The sequence below is a fragment of the Stomoxys calcitrans genome, chromosome 5 (genome assembly GCF_963082655.1).
Source record: "Stomoxys calcitrans chromosome 5, idStoCalc2.1, whole genome shotgun sequence".
NCBI classification, from domain to species: domain Eukaryota; kingdom Metazoa; phylum Arthropoda; class Insecta; order Diptera; family Muscidae; genus Stomoxys; species Stomoxys calcitrans.
Genome location: NC_081556.1, coordinates 153,720,112 through 153,733,404, shown reverse-complemented (window position 1 = coordinate 153,733,404; position 13,293 = coordinate 153,720,112). Strand labels below are relative to the sequence as shown.

The window sequence follows — 13,293 nt, the reverse complement described above, 5'->3', positions numbered from 1 at the left end:
GACAGAATCGGAACACAAAAGATCAATTTTTTCCAATATTTCACAAAATCGGATGAACATGTATATGAGAGCTATATCTAAATCTGAACCGATTTCGAGCAAATTCCTCAGATACTGTGGCAGTCGTCGAGGAAAGCACTGTGCAAAAATTTGGCAAGATTGGTCAAACAATGCGCTTGCAGTGGCTCTTAGGGTGAAAATCTGGCGATATACATATATGACAGCTATATCTGAATCTGAGCCGATTTCTTTGAAATGCACCAGTAGTATCGAGAGCCATAAGAAAATCCTTCCTGCAAAATTTCGACAGAATCGGAACAAAAATGATTACTTTTTTTTCAATATTTCTCAAAATCGGACGAACATATACATGAGAGTTATACCTAAATCTGAACCGATTTCGAGCGAACTCCTCAGATACTGTGGCAGTCGTCGAGGAAAGCGATTTGCAAAATTTTGGCAAGATGTATCAATAAATGAGCTTGCAGTGACTATAGAAGTTAAAATCGGGCGATATATATATATGAAAGCTATATCTAAATCTGATCCGATTTCCATGAAACTCACCAGTAATATTGAGAGTCAAGAGAAAATCCCTCTTGCCGAATTTCGAGAAAATCGGTAAACCAAAGACCATTATATTGCAATATTACTGCAAATCGGACGAACATATATATGGGAGCTGTATCCAGATCTGAAACGATTTTTTCCAATTTCAATAGGATTCGTCTGTAGGCCGAAAAACATGCCTGTACCAAATTTGAAGACGATCGAGTGAAAACTGCGACCTATACTTTGTACACAAATTAACATGGACAGACAGACGGACGGACGGACAGACAGACAGACGGACATAGCTAAATCGAATCAGAAAGTGATTCTGAGTCGATCGGTATACTTATCAATGGGTTTACCTCTCTTCCTTTTGGGTGTTACAAACTAATTCACTAACCTATAATACCCTGTACCACAGTAGTGGTGTAGGGTATAAAAATTCTTTCGCTCTTAACAATTTCCCTATTTGTCAAAAAATGTTTATGTAAATATTTTCAACTTTTATTTGCAGAATCCATTGGAGGTCATGGTGCATTCTGGCTGTTTGGCGTTGTATGTGTGATCGCCATGTTCTTTGTGATTTTCTATGTGCCTGAAACCCAGGGCAAGACACTGGAAGATATTGAGCGGAAAATGATGGGTCGGGTGCGGCGTATGTCCTCAGTGGCCAACATAAAACCTTTGTCATTCAATATGTGAGCAAATGTGATGCCTAACCAAGCGAGAAAACAAGTGCAAACAAAAACAGAATTACAACATTTTCTCTTTTGCAAATCCTCATTATGTATAGTAGAATAAGCGTCATTATCCGAGCAGCCACCTCCTCGTCGTTGTCGTACCACACTCATCATTGTTTCCCCCCCAAAACCACACTCACATTATAATCCCTTCAAATAGCAAAAAATATTAGAAAGATGAAAAAACCAAATATTAGTTGTAAGTAGCAAGTAGTGAGAATCCATTGCCCCATTAAGGCAATTAGTTTTGAAAATAATTGCAAAACACATATCGTCGTATTAGGAAAAAAGCTAAGCTTTTATCGCCATGGTAAATATATGAAATGTCATTATTTTGGATACTGTGTTATGAATGTAACTTTAATTACTTTAATTGTAACTAATAATAATCATAATAATTTATACACGAAACAATTAAACCCATGATAGATAAATGCAAGTGCAAGTAGTTCGGACACACTATGTATCGAAATTATCATTGGATTATGAGAATTGAAAAGTTTTCAGAGTAGCATGTAACTGTAGTGATTTTATTTTTAGTCTGTTTTAATGTGTTTTTTTTACAATACTAAAACAATAGTTCTTATTCGCTTATAGTAATTTGTATTGTTTTTATGAATTAAGTTTAAGGCAAATCATAAAATGTTGTAATGTGCTAAAGAAAAAAAAAAATTAAGCCATACTACTACTAAATGTAAAAATTCTTATTTGAATGTTTAAAATAAAAATAAAAAACAATATGAGTTGTTGCAAATTTTATATTAGACTGTTGGCCTGACTGATCACTCAACCGATCCTGTATATAAAAATCAATTTGTGTTTGTGTGTTCCTTATAGACTCAAAAACGGCTAAACCGATTTTCTCGAAATTTTCACAAATGGTGCATAATGATCCCGTGATGAAAGTAGGGTACTACATTTTTTTATATCTGAAGGGGCCTGATCACTCAACCGACCCTGACTGATCACTCAACCGACCCTGACTGATCACTCAACCAACCCTGACTGATCACTCAACCGACCCTGACTGATTACTCAACCGATCCATTGCGCCGATCCGATATAACGGCCTTTTCTGCCTGTTGTTGCGAAGATCATAAAATTTTATAATATCTGTTTGTTTCCCTATCGAGACGAGCTCGATTATCAGAGATTTTCTTTGCAATGGAAAAGGAAAGCCAGAGATCACAGCACACACCAACCACTATGGGACGCGTTATATAATTTGGTTTAAAATTACCCATCAGCCATATTAGGTGTGAAGGCTTCAGGGGCTTGGGATCAAAAGGAAAAAATGGAGGGTATATGAAAAAATGGGGGGCTGAAAACTGCGCGCAACTCCAAATTTCAGCGAAATCCGGTAATAAATAAAGCTTTTATGGGCCTCGAACCCTTTATCGGGAGATCGGTCTATATGGCAGCCATATCTAAATATGGACCGATCTATTCCATATTTAAGTCAGATGTCGGGAGGCTTAAATTAACCCACTGATTTAAATTTCAGCGAAATCGGGCAATAAATAAAGCTTTTAAGGGCTTCGGACCCTTTATCGGGAGATCGGTCTATATGGTAGCTATATCTAGGCCAATCTGAACGAAGCCTTAAACTAAAAATTTTGCAAAATTTTTATGGGCATTAGATCCTTTATCGGAAAATCGTTCTATATAGCAGCTATATCCAGATATGGTCCGATTTGACCCGTTCAAGAACTAAACCAGCATGCATCAAAAAGACGTATCTGTGCCAAATTTCAGTTCAATATCTCAATTTTTGAAGGCTGTAGAGTGATTACAACAGACGGACGGACAGACGGACAGACACACGGACATCGTTAAATCGTCTTATAATTTTACGACGATCCGAAATATATATACTTTGTAGGCCTAATGGCCCCTATCATAAGGTGGTGGAAAGGTATGTGTTAAAAAAAATAAATAAAATACATCAAACAGTAATTTATTTATTATACCCTACACCATAGGATGGGGATATATTAATTTCGTCATTCTGTTTGTAACACCTCGAAATATGCGTCTGAGACTCCATGAAGTATATATATTCTTGATCGTCATGTCATTTTAAGTCGATCTAGTCATGTCCGTCCGTCGGTCTGTCGAAAGCACGCTAACTTTCGAATTGAAATTTTGCACAAATACTTTTTATTAGTAAATGGGCCGAATCGATCCATGTTTTGATACAGCTGCTATATAAACCGATCTTGGGTTTTTACTTCTTTAGCCTCTAGAGGGCGCAATTCTCGTACAATTTGACTGAAATTTTACACCTGGTGTTTTGGTATAACTTCCAACAACTGCACTAAGTATGGGTCAAATCGGTTCATAACCTGATATAGCTGCTATATAAAACGATCTTTTGTCTTGATTTCTTGAGCCTCTAGAGGGCGCAATTTCCGTCCGATTTGACTGAAATTTTGCACGTGATGTTTTGGTATAACTTTCAACTAAGTATGATTCAATTCGGTTTATAATCTGGTATAGCTGTCATACAAACTTTCAACAACTGTGCTAAGTATGATTCAATTCGGTTTATAATCTGGTATAGCTGTCATACAAACCGATCTTGGATCTTGAATTCTTGAGCCAATGGAGGGCGCAATTCTCATCTGAGTTGGCTGAAATTTTGCATGAAGTGTTTTGTTATGACTTCCAATAACTGTGCTAAGTATGGGGCAAATCTGTACATAACCTGATATAGCTGCCATATAAACAGATCTGGGATCTTGACTTCTTGAGCCTCTAGAGGGCGCAATTCTCATCATATTTGGCAGAAATTTGTACAACGGCTTCTCTCATGATATACAACATATGTGTCTAATATGGTCTGAATCGATTAATAGCTTTATGCAGCTCCCTTATAAACCGATCTCCCGATTTTGCTCCTTGAGCCCCTACAAGGTGCAAATCTTATCCGAATGAACTGAAATATTACACAATTACTTATACAATGTTCAGCATTCAATTATGGTCGAAATCGGACCATAACTTGATATAGCTCCAATAGCATAACAGTTTTTATTCCATATTCTTTGTATGCCTAAAAAAGAGATACGGCGCATAGAACTCGACAAATGCGATCCATGGTGGAGGGTATATAAGATTCGGCCCAGCCGAACTTAGCACTCTTTTACTAGTTTTTTTTTAACACATACCCTTTTTTCGTTGTGATCCTAATAAGCAAATAACGAAATATTATGACGATCGGTTCACGATAACCCGTGCCGACACGATGTTCAAAGTTGAATGTAGTGCTTCTAAGGAATCTGGTTGAGTATTTTAGGTTTAGCATGCAATTGGTAAACTAATTTTATATTTGTATGGGATTTATTATAAAAACACAAATTATACACTGCACCACTACTGTGGCTGTGATTCGGTACATATTTAGATGTAGCTCCCATATATATAACTCACCCGATTTTCACTTATCAGGGCGTAGTTACTACAACTTGCAACTAATTTGCACGATATTTGTTATGAAGCGTTTTATTACCTATCTGAAAGCCTATCCAAATTTCATCAAAAATCGGTTCAAATGTAGATATATCTCTCATATAAAGACAATAGCCGAAGTTAAATTATTAGGTTGTAGTTTCTGTAGGTGAAAACTATAATGGGAAATGAACAAATTTGAACCGATTTTGATAAAATTCAAACGTTCCATATCAAATTTCACACAAATCCGTTGAAAATTGTATTAACTACGCCCTAATAAGTGTAAATCGGGCGAGTTATATATATGGGAGCTATATCCAAATCTGAACCGACCATTATGAAATTTTAAAGCGTTTGTCTCTGCTTAAAAATTGAGATATATGCACATTTTTATGACGTTCGGATAAAAAATGCGATCTCCACTTTAATTACAAAAACCCGACAGTCGGGCTATCAGCATAGGAAGGATATGCGGACAGACGGCCGTAGCTAAGGCGAATCAGCAAGAATTTATGAGTCCAGCTACACATTTTATCACAGCCACAGTCACGGTGCAGCGTACACTTTGTGGTTTTATACTAAATTGCATATAAATGTATACTTAGTTTACCAATTTGCTAGACGTAGATTCCTTAGAAAGAACTACATCCAACTTGGACGTCGCACTATGGGCGGAACTGAAAAGAAGCTCCAAATTAGAAATTTTTGATGATTCATATATCAAAATTTAGCTCATGAAATTGCATTTATTGTAGTGTTCTTTTTTGTCACAAGAAGCTTAGCTGAGAGCTACAGGGCGCGTCCACAGGTTGCCGATAGTGAATTGCTCATATGGAGTAGCTGCAACTGCAGTCGCAGACAATCAGCGGTATCGAGTTGAGATTCTCAGTCAAAGGACGGGTGGCACCGGCTCTTACTTAAATACAGAGTGCCTATGATGTTCCATACGAGAAGGCGAGATTGAGGCCTTTAAATAACCAATGGCCATCATCGATCGTATAAGCCGGAACAAGCTTGCTCGCTTATAAGAGCTTGACGTGGATCGCCACCTCCACATGCAAATGTGGCTGCAACAACAACAAAGATCACAAAGACGGAAAGATAAAGTGAAGGGAAACATTTCGAAACTCAGTTTCAAGAACATGATGTTGCTTAGAAAATCGATGCGCTGAAAAAATTGTTTACTCTCAGTAAATGGAGAAAACGTTTTATAATACATCTACGATGTCGATATATAGGAATACATATCAAATCGTATACTTGGTTTATTTATACAAATAATGTTGATAGAGGCTAATCGATGCTGTAGGCAGTTTTTGTCAATGTACACAAATACATATTTGCATTGGCAAACAGTATGAAAAATAGTTTTACACATGATCATCTTATTAATCTTGCTTATCAGGCTAAATGGTTATTGTCATTACTCTCGTACAAATTACAGTTTATGCTTGCACTTTGTTCGATTTGGATTCGAAACGTTAACTAATAGCAATGCACCGCTCCACTTGTTTGTGTGTACAGAATGTCACGAGATAATCGAGCGAATAAATATTTACTAAATCAATAATAATTGATTTTTAAAACTTATGATCATATTTAATTGCAAACCTAACATTCATCAGATCATAGCTTATCAGCTGCAAATTTTAAAGCGGCACATTCGTCAAAAAACGTCATGCATTCTAGCTTAGATGTTTTCTTTAGAGGCGAAAACGTTTGCGCCGGCGTTTTTTTGTTTTTTATACCAACCACCACAGGATAGGAGGTATATTTATTTAGTCATTCCGTTTGCAACCCATCGATATATCAATTTCCGACCCTACAAAGTATTGGGTTGCCCAAAAAGTAATTGTGGATTTTTTAAAAGAAAGTAAATGCATTTTTAATAAAACTTAGAATAAACTTTAATCAAATATACTTTTTTTACACTTTTTTTCTAAAGCAAGCTAAAATTAACAGCTGATAACTGACAAAAGAAAGAATGCAATTACAGAGTCACAAGCTGTGAAAAAATTTGTCAACGCCAACTATATGAAAAACCCGCAATTACTTTTTGGGCAACCCAATATATATATTTCGGACCGTCGTAAAATTCTAAGACGATTTAACGATGTCCGTTTGTCTGTTCGTCTACCCGCCTGTCCGCCCGTCTGTTGTAAACACTCTACAGCCTTCAAAAATTGAGATATTGAGCTGAAATTTGGCACAGATACGTCTGTTTGATGCACGCTGGTTAAGTTCTTGAACGGGCCAAATCGGACCATATTTGGATATAGCTGCTATATAGAACGATCTGCCGATAAAGGGTCTAATGCCCATAAATGCTTTATTTTGTATCCGATTTAGCTGAAACATGAAACAGTGAGTAGTTTTAGGCCACCTGCCATCTGACCCAAATTTGGTTAAGATCGGACTGTATTTAGATATAGCTGTCATATAGACCGATATGCCAATTAAGGGTCTGAAGCTCATTACAGCTTTATTTATTACCTGATTTTGTTGAAATTCGATATACAAAATTCAACAGTAACTTATATTTATTAGACCACTCAATGTCCGTGCCGAATTTGGGTGCATAAGTTATCCAATTTTCACTGGATTGTGACGAAAGGGGGTTTGCCGAGGTGGTAGGTATCCAAAGTTCGCCCCGGCCGAACTTAATGCCTTTTTACTTGTTTTTAGATCTCTTCGACATATAAGGTTATAGGAAAGGGTCATAGTATTGATGTGTGCTGTATAATGTTGCAATATCCTGCATCATCCTATTGGTCGTAGAATGGTACGTACATTTAGAAGATTTTGATAACCTTCATAATTTAAAAACACTTTCAGCCGAAATGGAGCCCTAATATTAACCAACATGAACCCTTCAAAGAATTTTTACGATTTTCCATTTTTGCATGACTTAAAACTTCACAAATGGCACCATGGATAAACTGGGTGATCAGTTATAAAGGGGCTGTGAAAAGATGTAGTTCGAAAATGGGCATCTATTATCGAACTAAACCCCGCACTGGGTAAAACAATTATTTGTACCAATTTAATTTTAAGAGGCTGCAGCATGATTATATCAGTTATGGGACTTTTTGCGGATTTCCTTGCTAGGATTCAAACCCGGCGATTGGGGTTCATAGGCTGGGTAATTTCAAAGATGGGATACATCGGACAATACATTAATAAATCTTCCTTATAAAGCGATCAGCCAAGTCGATTTCTGAAAGGCGCAGAAGAACCATTTTTCACTAGGCACTCAAATGCTGACTTGAAAACCCACTTTTTTTATGGTCCCTAAAGGCGGTATCGAATAAAAAAATACAAAAATATGTTTTTGAATAATTTTTATGACTGAAATGACCTTTAGATTGTCGCTCACCATTAAAAATTATTTTTCTATGCTTTCTTAACTTGTAAGCCGATACTTCCAGACAGACACTTTCGAACTAGTTGATGGACACCTCTCACTAAAAGCGAATTTCTGCAATCTCAGCTCAAATATTTTTATTCACAAGAAGAGCCGAGGATATTATCGACGTTTTTGTACCAGTTTTTTAATATAAAGTTTTAAAAAGCTTAGTTATTTGAGTTTAAAAAACTTAAGTGCTGACTACTGGTACATGCCGAACTTAGGAGCACTTACCCTATGTATATATGGGAACTAAATCAGTACAAGGTTAAGATATATATGGTCTGAAGCAGTCAGTCGCTTGATATGATAGCTAATATATCTAATTATTGGCCTATGTATTTGATTGTTGTTGTTGTAGCGATGTATTATACACTTAGGCGGCAGCCCTTGTCGGTGAAGAACTCCATCGGGTCAATCCGGTACGTACAACCGGCTGCCATGGCATTTGATGTAAATGGGTTTGTTTTTTCAGGCAGGTTTTCGGACTCGGCTATAAAAATGAACCTTATTATTAAGCTAAAACTTGAATTGGATGTCATTCATCGGATGCTTTTCATTAATTTACAGTTTAGAAGCGGCTATATATGTGAATAAGGAAAATTAATAAATATAGACCTATTTAACAATAAGTTATTTCATATTCAGCATTGGCGCAACTTATTGGACTGGAACTCCAGTTCCGAGCTCCAAGAAGGAATTCATATTCGTGCGTGCTATTGTGCTAACTTTAGGAGAATTGCGAATTTTCGCTTAAGTTGCGCTTTTGCCCTGCATTAAAATATTTCAAGGGACATTAACCCCCACTCTTCATTATATTTTGCATTGTCTCTGAATTTTGTTTGTTAAGCACCACACTCACTCACATAAAACTGCTTTAATTTTTAACACTTACAATTAGAAATCTATCAGTTTCTTGGTAAGATTGATTTTCTACAATTTTTCGAACTCAATGTCTGGTAATGTTCCAAACTGAGATGGTTACTCAAAGAGACTAGGCTTAAATTACTTACCCATAACTTGAACACGGCATATAGCACATATATCACATTCAACATCCCAACTCCACATAGCAACGGCATTCCACTTTTTCAAGGTGAACATTTTCTCCGGTTTACTATCATTGTCGTCGATTTGTTTATCCATGGAATTTTCGCTTTGATCGTCCATTGTTTTCCTTGGTGGTTTGTTTACAATTTTTAATTTTCAAAGTTTACAGGGAACTAATGGGGACTTTACACGGTAATAGTTTAGGTGAATAAAAAAGGCCGTTTTATACGGCACATCATTATCGGACTCATCGTGTGTACATGTTGATTACAGCTATTGCTAAAAACGGTACATCGATTTTTTTTCTTTAATTTTATTTGATTTTCCATACTTTTCGTGTGCTTTTAAAACTTAAGTCTGGACAGAACGTGTTTTTCAATATCTGTCAAGTAATGGTGACTTTACATGGCGGATCATGATGCATGGTCATTGTAATAGGCGAAAATTTGGGTGTATAAGTCACATGTACACATAACCATCAGTCAAGGCTGAAAAATCAAAATCATTTGATTTTTTCAATGATTACCGTTACCGTTTGCATAGAATGTGTAATCATTATTAGACAGTATTGAAAACATATTTAAAATAAAGTTATAACAAGAGAAGAAAAGAATAAAATCATGGCAACAGCTGTAATCAACACGTAGACACGATGAGTATGTTCATGATGTGTCGTATAAAAGGCCTATAAAGGCCGATATTCAACTAGTCGACCTTTCGACTCTTGGTGCTAAAAAAATCGATTATAATATAGAGCCATCGACTTTTGTCGATTTCGAACTCAACCTGTCGTGTTTGCTTAATCTGCAATTCTAACAAAAAAGGAAGTAATTTGATATAAACAAACAATGTTTTTAATTTCCCAACTGAAAAATTAAAAATGTTCTTGATATTTAATTTTTAAATATTTAAAAATATCTGTAGAGGCACTGTTGGCATCGAACTTTACACTGTAGCTACCTAAATTAAAAGCGGTCTGACTATTGTGAATTACATATGCTAAATAACTGTTAAAAAGACAAACAAATATCAATAATAAAATAACAATTTTATTAAAGTTTTACTATAAGTAATGAGGGAGAGTCCTACTGAATGAACATGTTTTTAATTCTTTTATATAAAAAAAATAATCGGCGGAAAATATCGAGAAAAACAAACCTTTTGGCAGCAATTTCTCGCTACCTATTATTCTAAGGACTCTATTTTAAACTTGTGATTTAAAGGCACATTTTTATACATTTTTAAAGAAAACAATACAAATATACGATAGTTAACACAACTATTGAATCATAGAATGAAACGGATTTATCTTGGCCTTAAAATTTGTTTCTACACAAAATATGTATTAATTTTCACCTAACGGAAAAGTTGTTCCAAAAACAGGGCAGGTTCATTATTGGCCAAGGACTACACAAATCGTTGGCTATAAGATTAGCTGATATTAAAGTTGACTCCCTGACTTCAGAATCTAAAGTCTTACTAAAAAACTAGTGGCATAAACGGGATATGTTAATGCCGCAAACTTTTGAGTTACTTCCAAAGCAAGCTCGTTCCGTTCGAGATATCATCAGGGATGAAAACGAATTCAATTGAGTTGCCTATAAGAAATGTAGATTAGCTTAGACTTAAAAGTTTGTTGGCATACTGAGATATTTTGAGATGTGCCCGGTAACATGTAAAATAGAGTAAAAAATCTGGGGTCTCCCAATTCACAAAGCAATAAGTCGATCAATTGACATGGAAAACAACTGATTGGGATATGCGAATCCTAGAGGTATTTAGAATAATATACAATTAATAAATGTTTAGAGTGCCAGTCTATTATTTTTAACTAGCCGAACCGGGCCCGCTCCGCTGTGCCTTCTTTAACTCTCTAATATCTGTTTAGGGTGGGGACATTCCGCCCTGAATGCGGATATCGAATTTGTGCCATTGTAGCCTAGGACGCTGAGCGCGTTCGAATCCTGGCGAGAACATCGGACAAAGCGGGGTTTATCCCCTCTTAATGTTGGCGAAATTTGCGAGGTACAATTTCATGCATGGTCATTTAAAAAATTTTCCCCAAAACAGGTGTCGCACTGCGGGAAGCCGTTCGGTCTCGGATATAAGAAAAAGGTCCCTTATCATTGAGCTTAGATTTGAATCGGAAAGCACTCATTGATGTGTGAGAATTTGCCCCTTCTCGGTCCTGGTGATAATGTTCTCCCGTAGGGTAATGTTCGCATTAGGGTAGGGATGACAATTCAGACATTTCGACTAAAATATGGATATCAAACTCGTATTGCACTTCCAAATCCCTTTAATTTGAGCCTCATATTGCCATGGCCGGTAAATATGAACCGTTTGGAGGGTGTTTTGGGGCTGGGGCGGCCACCGGCACTTTGCGCTGAAAATATATATCAAATTCGTTCTTTTATTACCAACGAAATGAAGTTCAGTTTGGGGTGTGCTTTAGTGCATACCCCAAAACACTTGGCTCCAAAATTGGATATCAAATTCGTTTTCTACTCTCAAATACCTTTCATTTAAGTCCCATATTGTCATAATGGGTCAAATAACCCATTTGATGTATCTTTAGGAGGAAAAGCGCCACCTAGATTTGAACGCAAATTTTAATGTCATATTCGTAATATACTCCCTAATACCTTTCATTTGAGTCCCATATAATCATGGTCGGTTAATATGCCCATTTGGGGGTATTTGGGGGTGGGCGACCTCCCATTACTTGGACCTAATGTTTTATGCCATATTTGTAATCTACTGCCTAATAATTTTCACTTGAGTCCCATATTGACATGAACTTCGAATATATCTGGACTATTATTCTAAGACATGGTACATTTAGCTTAAGCTTTCAAAGACGTTCTTGGAACACAAATATACTAAAAAAACTTTACTACACCTGTGGTTTCAATTCAGCTTTCACCCCTTGAAACAACTTATTATTAGGCGATAGGATTTTAGGATAATAAAAGCAAAGATGTGTTTCACCAAAACAACATTAATTTTGTCTAAATAAAACGCGGTAATAAAAAATAAATTTTTAAAAGAAAAGGGAAACCCAGAATACACCCAGTACTTGAGAGGGACAGAAGGAACTATTTTAAGGCAGAATATAAGAAAAAATAAAAAATAAGACGAGATTCGAATTACATTCCATCAACTATTTTAACGATAAGAATGAATGGTGATAAATACGTCTCAGATTCTATTTCTGTGTTTCAAATAATTGCTGGTTAATGTGCATAACCACAACCCCTGGAAATAATTCATGAGTGTTTGTACAATCTGTGGTATCATAGAAATTGTGGAACTATTTATATTTATCGTTATATTTATCTACTCAGGAGGGGGAGCGTTGCTTCTTTCTGTCATACCGCGGATGTTCTGGTTTACGGATATGCATTGCATTGCGTTGCGTACGGGAAAGTTTGTTATAGAAATTTCCGTATTGATATTCATATTTTTTACAATTTACCTAGCTAGTAGCTCAAAGTTCAAAACATTGATATTGAATGAAACTGACAAAATATTTATACAAGTTTTATCTCCTGGCAACCTATCCATAGTTGAGTGGCTCTCCACAATCAACCAATTGGGGAATATTGGGATCCTTTTTAATAAAGAACAAGTGAAAAGGCGTTAAGTTCGGCCGGGCCGAACTTTGGATACCCACTACCTTGGGTATATATTCGTCATTATCCAGTGAAATGTGCATAATGTATGCCCCCATAGCAGCTTTATGGAAATATGGTCCGATTTGGACCATATTCGACACGGATATTGAGAGGTCTTATAATTACAAATCATTGTTCAATTTTGTAGAACAAAATATTGGTCTTTTAGGTAGCCATATCCAAATAAAGACCTATCTGAACCATATACGACACGGATGTCGAAAAGCCTAACATAAGTCACTGTGTCAAATTTCAGCGAGATCGGATTGTGCATTTTATGGGGCCAGGACTTTAAATTAAGAGATCAGTCTATATGGCAGCTATAGCCAAATCTGAACCGATCTGTGCCGAATTGAAGAGGACTGTCGAAGGGCCTAACACAACTCACTGTTCCAAATTTCATCGAAATCGGACA

General features: G+C 36.3%; 2 protein-coding genes across 4 annotated transcripts in view; one reads left to right on the top strand and one right to left on the bottom strand.

Annotated features, from left to right (window-relative positions):
• LOC106083511 (facilitated trehalose transporter Tret1) overlaps positions 1-2,032 on the top strand; it is a 29,352-nt gene extending 27,320 nt beyond the window's left edge. For all 3 annotated transcript variants that reach the window (XM_059368871.1, XM_059368870.1, XM_013246595.2), the window contains one exon: positions 1,067-2,032. In XM_059368871.1, coding sequence (XP_059224854.1) covers positions 1,067-1,254 — 188 coding nt within the window. In that variant the 3' untranslated portion in view covers positions 1,255-2,032. The remainder of the gene's footprint in view (positions 1-1,066) is intronic.
• The window catches only part of LOC106083512 (RING-box protein 2), a 69,112-nt gene extending 59,728 nt beyond the window's left edge, over positions 1-9,384 (bottom strand). Inside the window, exon 1 of the mRNA XM_013246596.2 lies at positions 9,165-9,384. Coding sequence (XP_013102050.1) covers positions 9,165-9,321 — 157 coding nt within the window. The 5' untranslated portion in view covers positions 9,322-9,384. The remainder of the gene's footprint in view (positions 1-9,164) is intronic.
• Between the last annotated feature and the right edge of the window lie 3,909 nt (positions 9,385-13,293).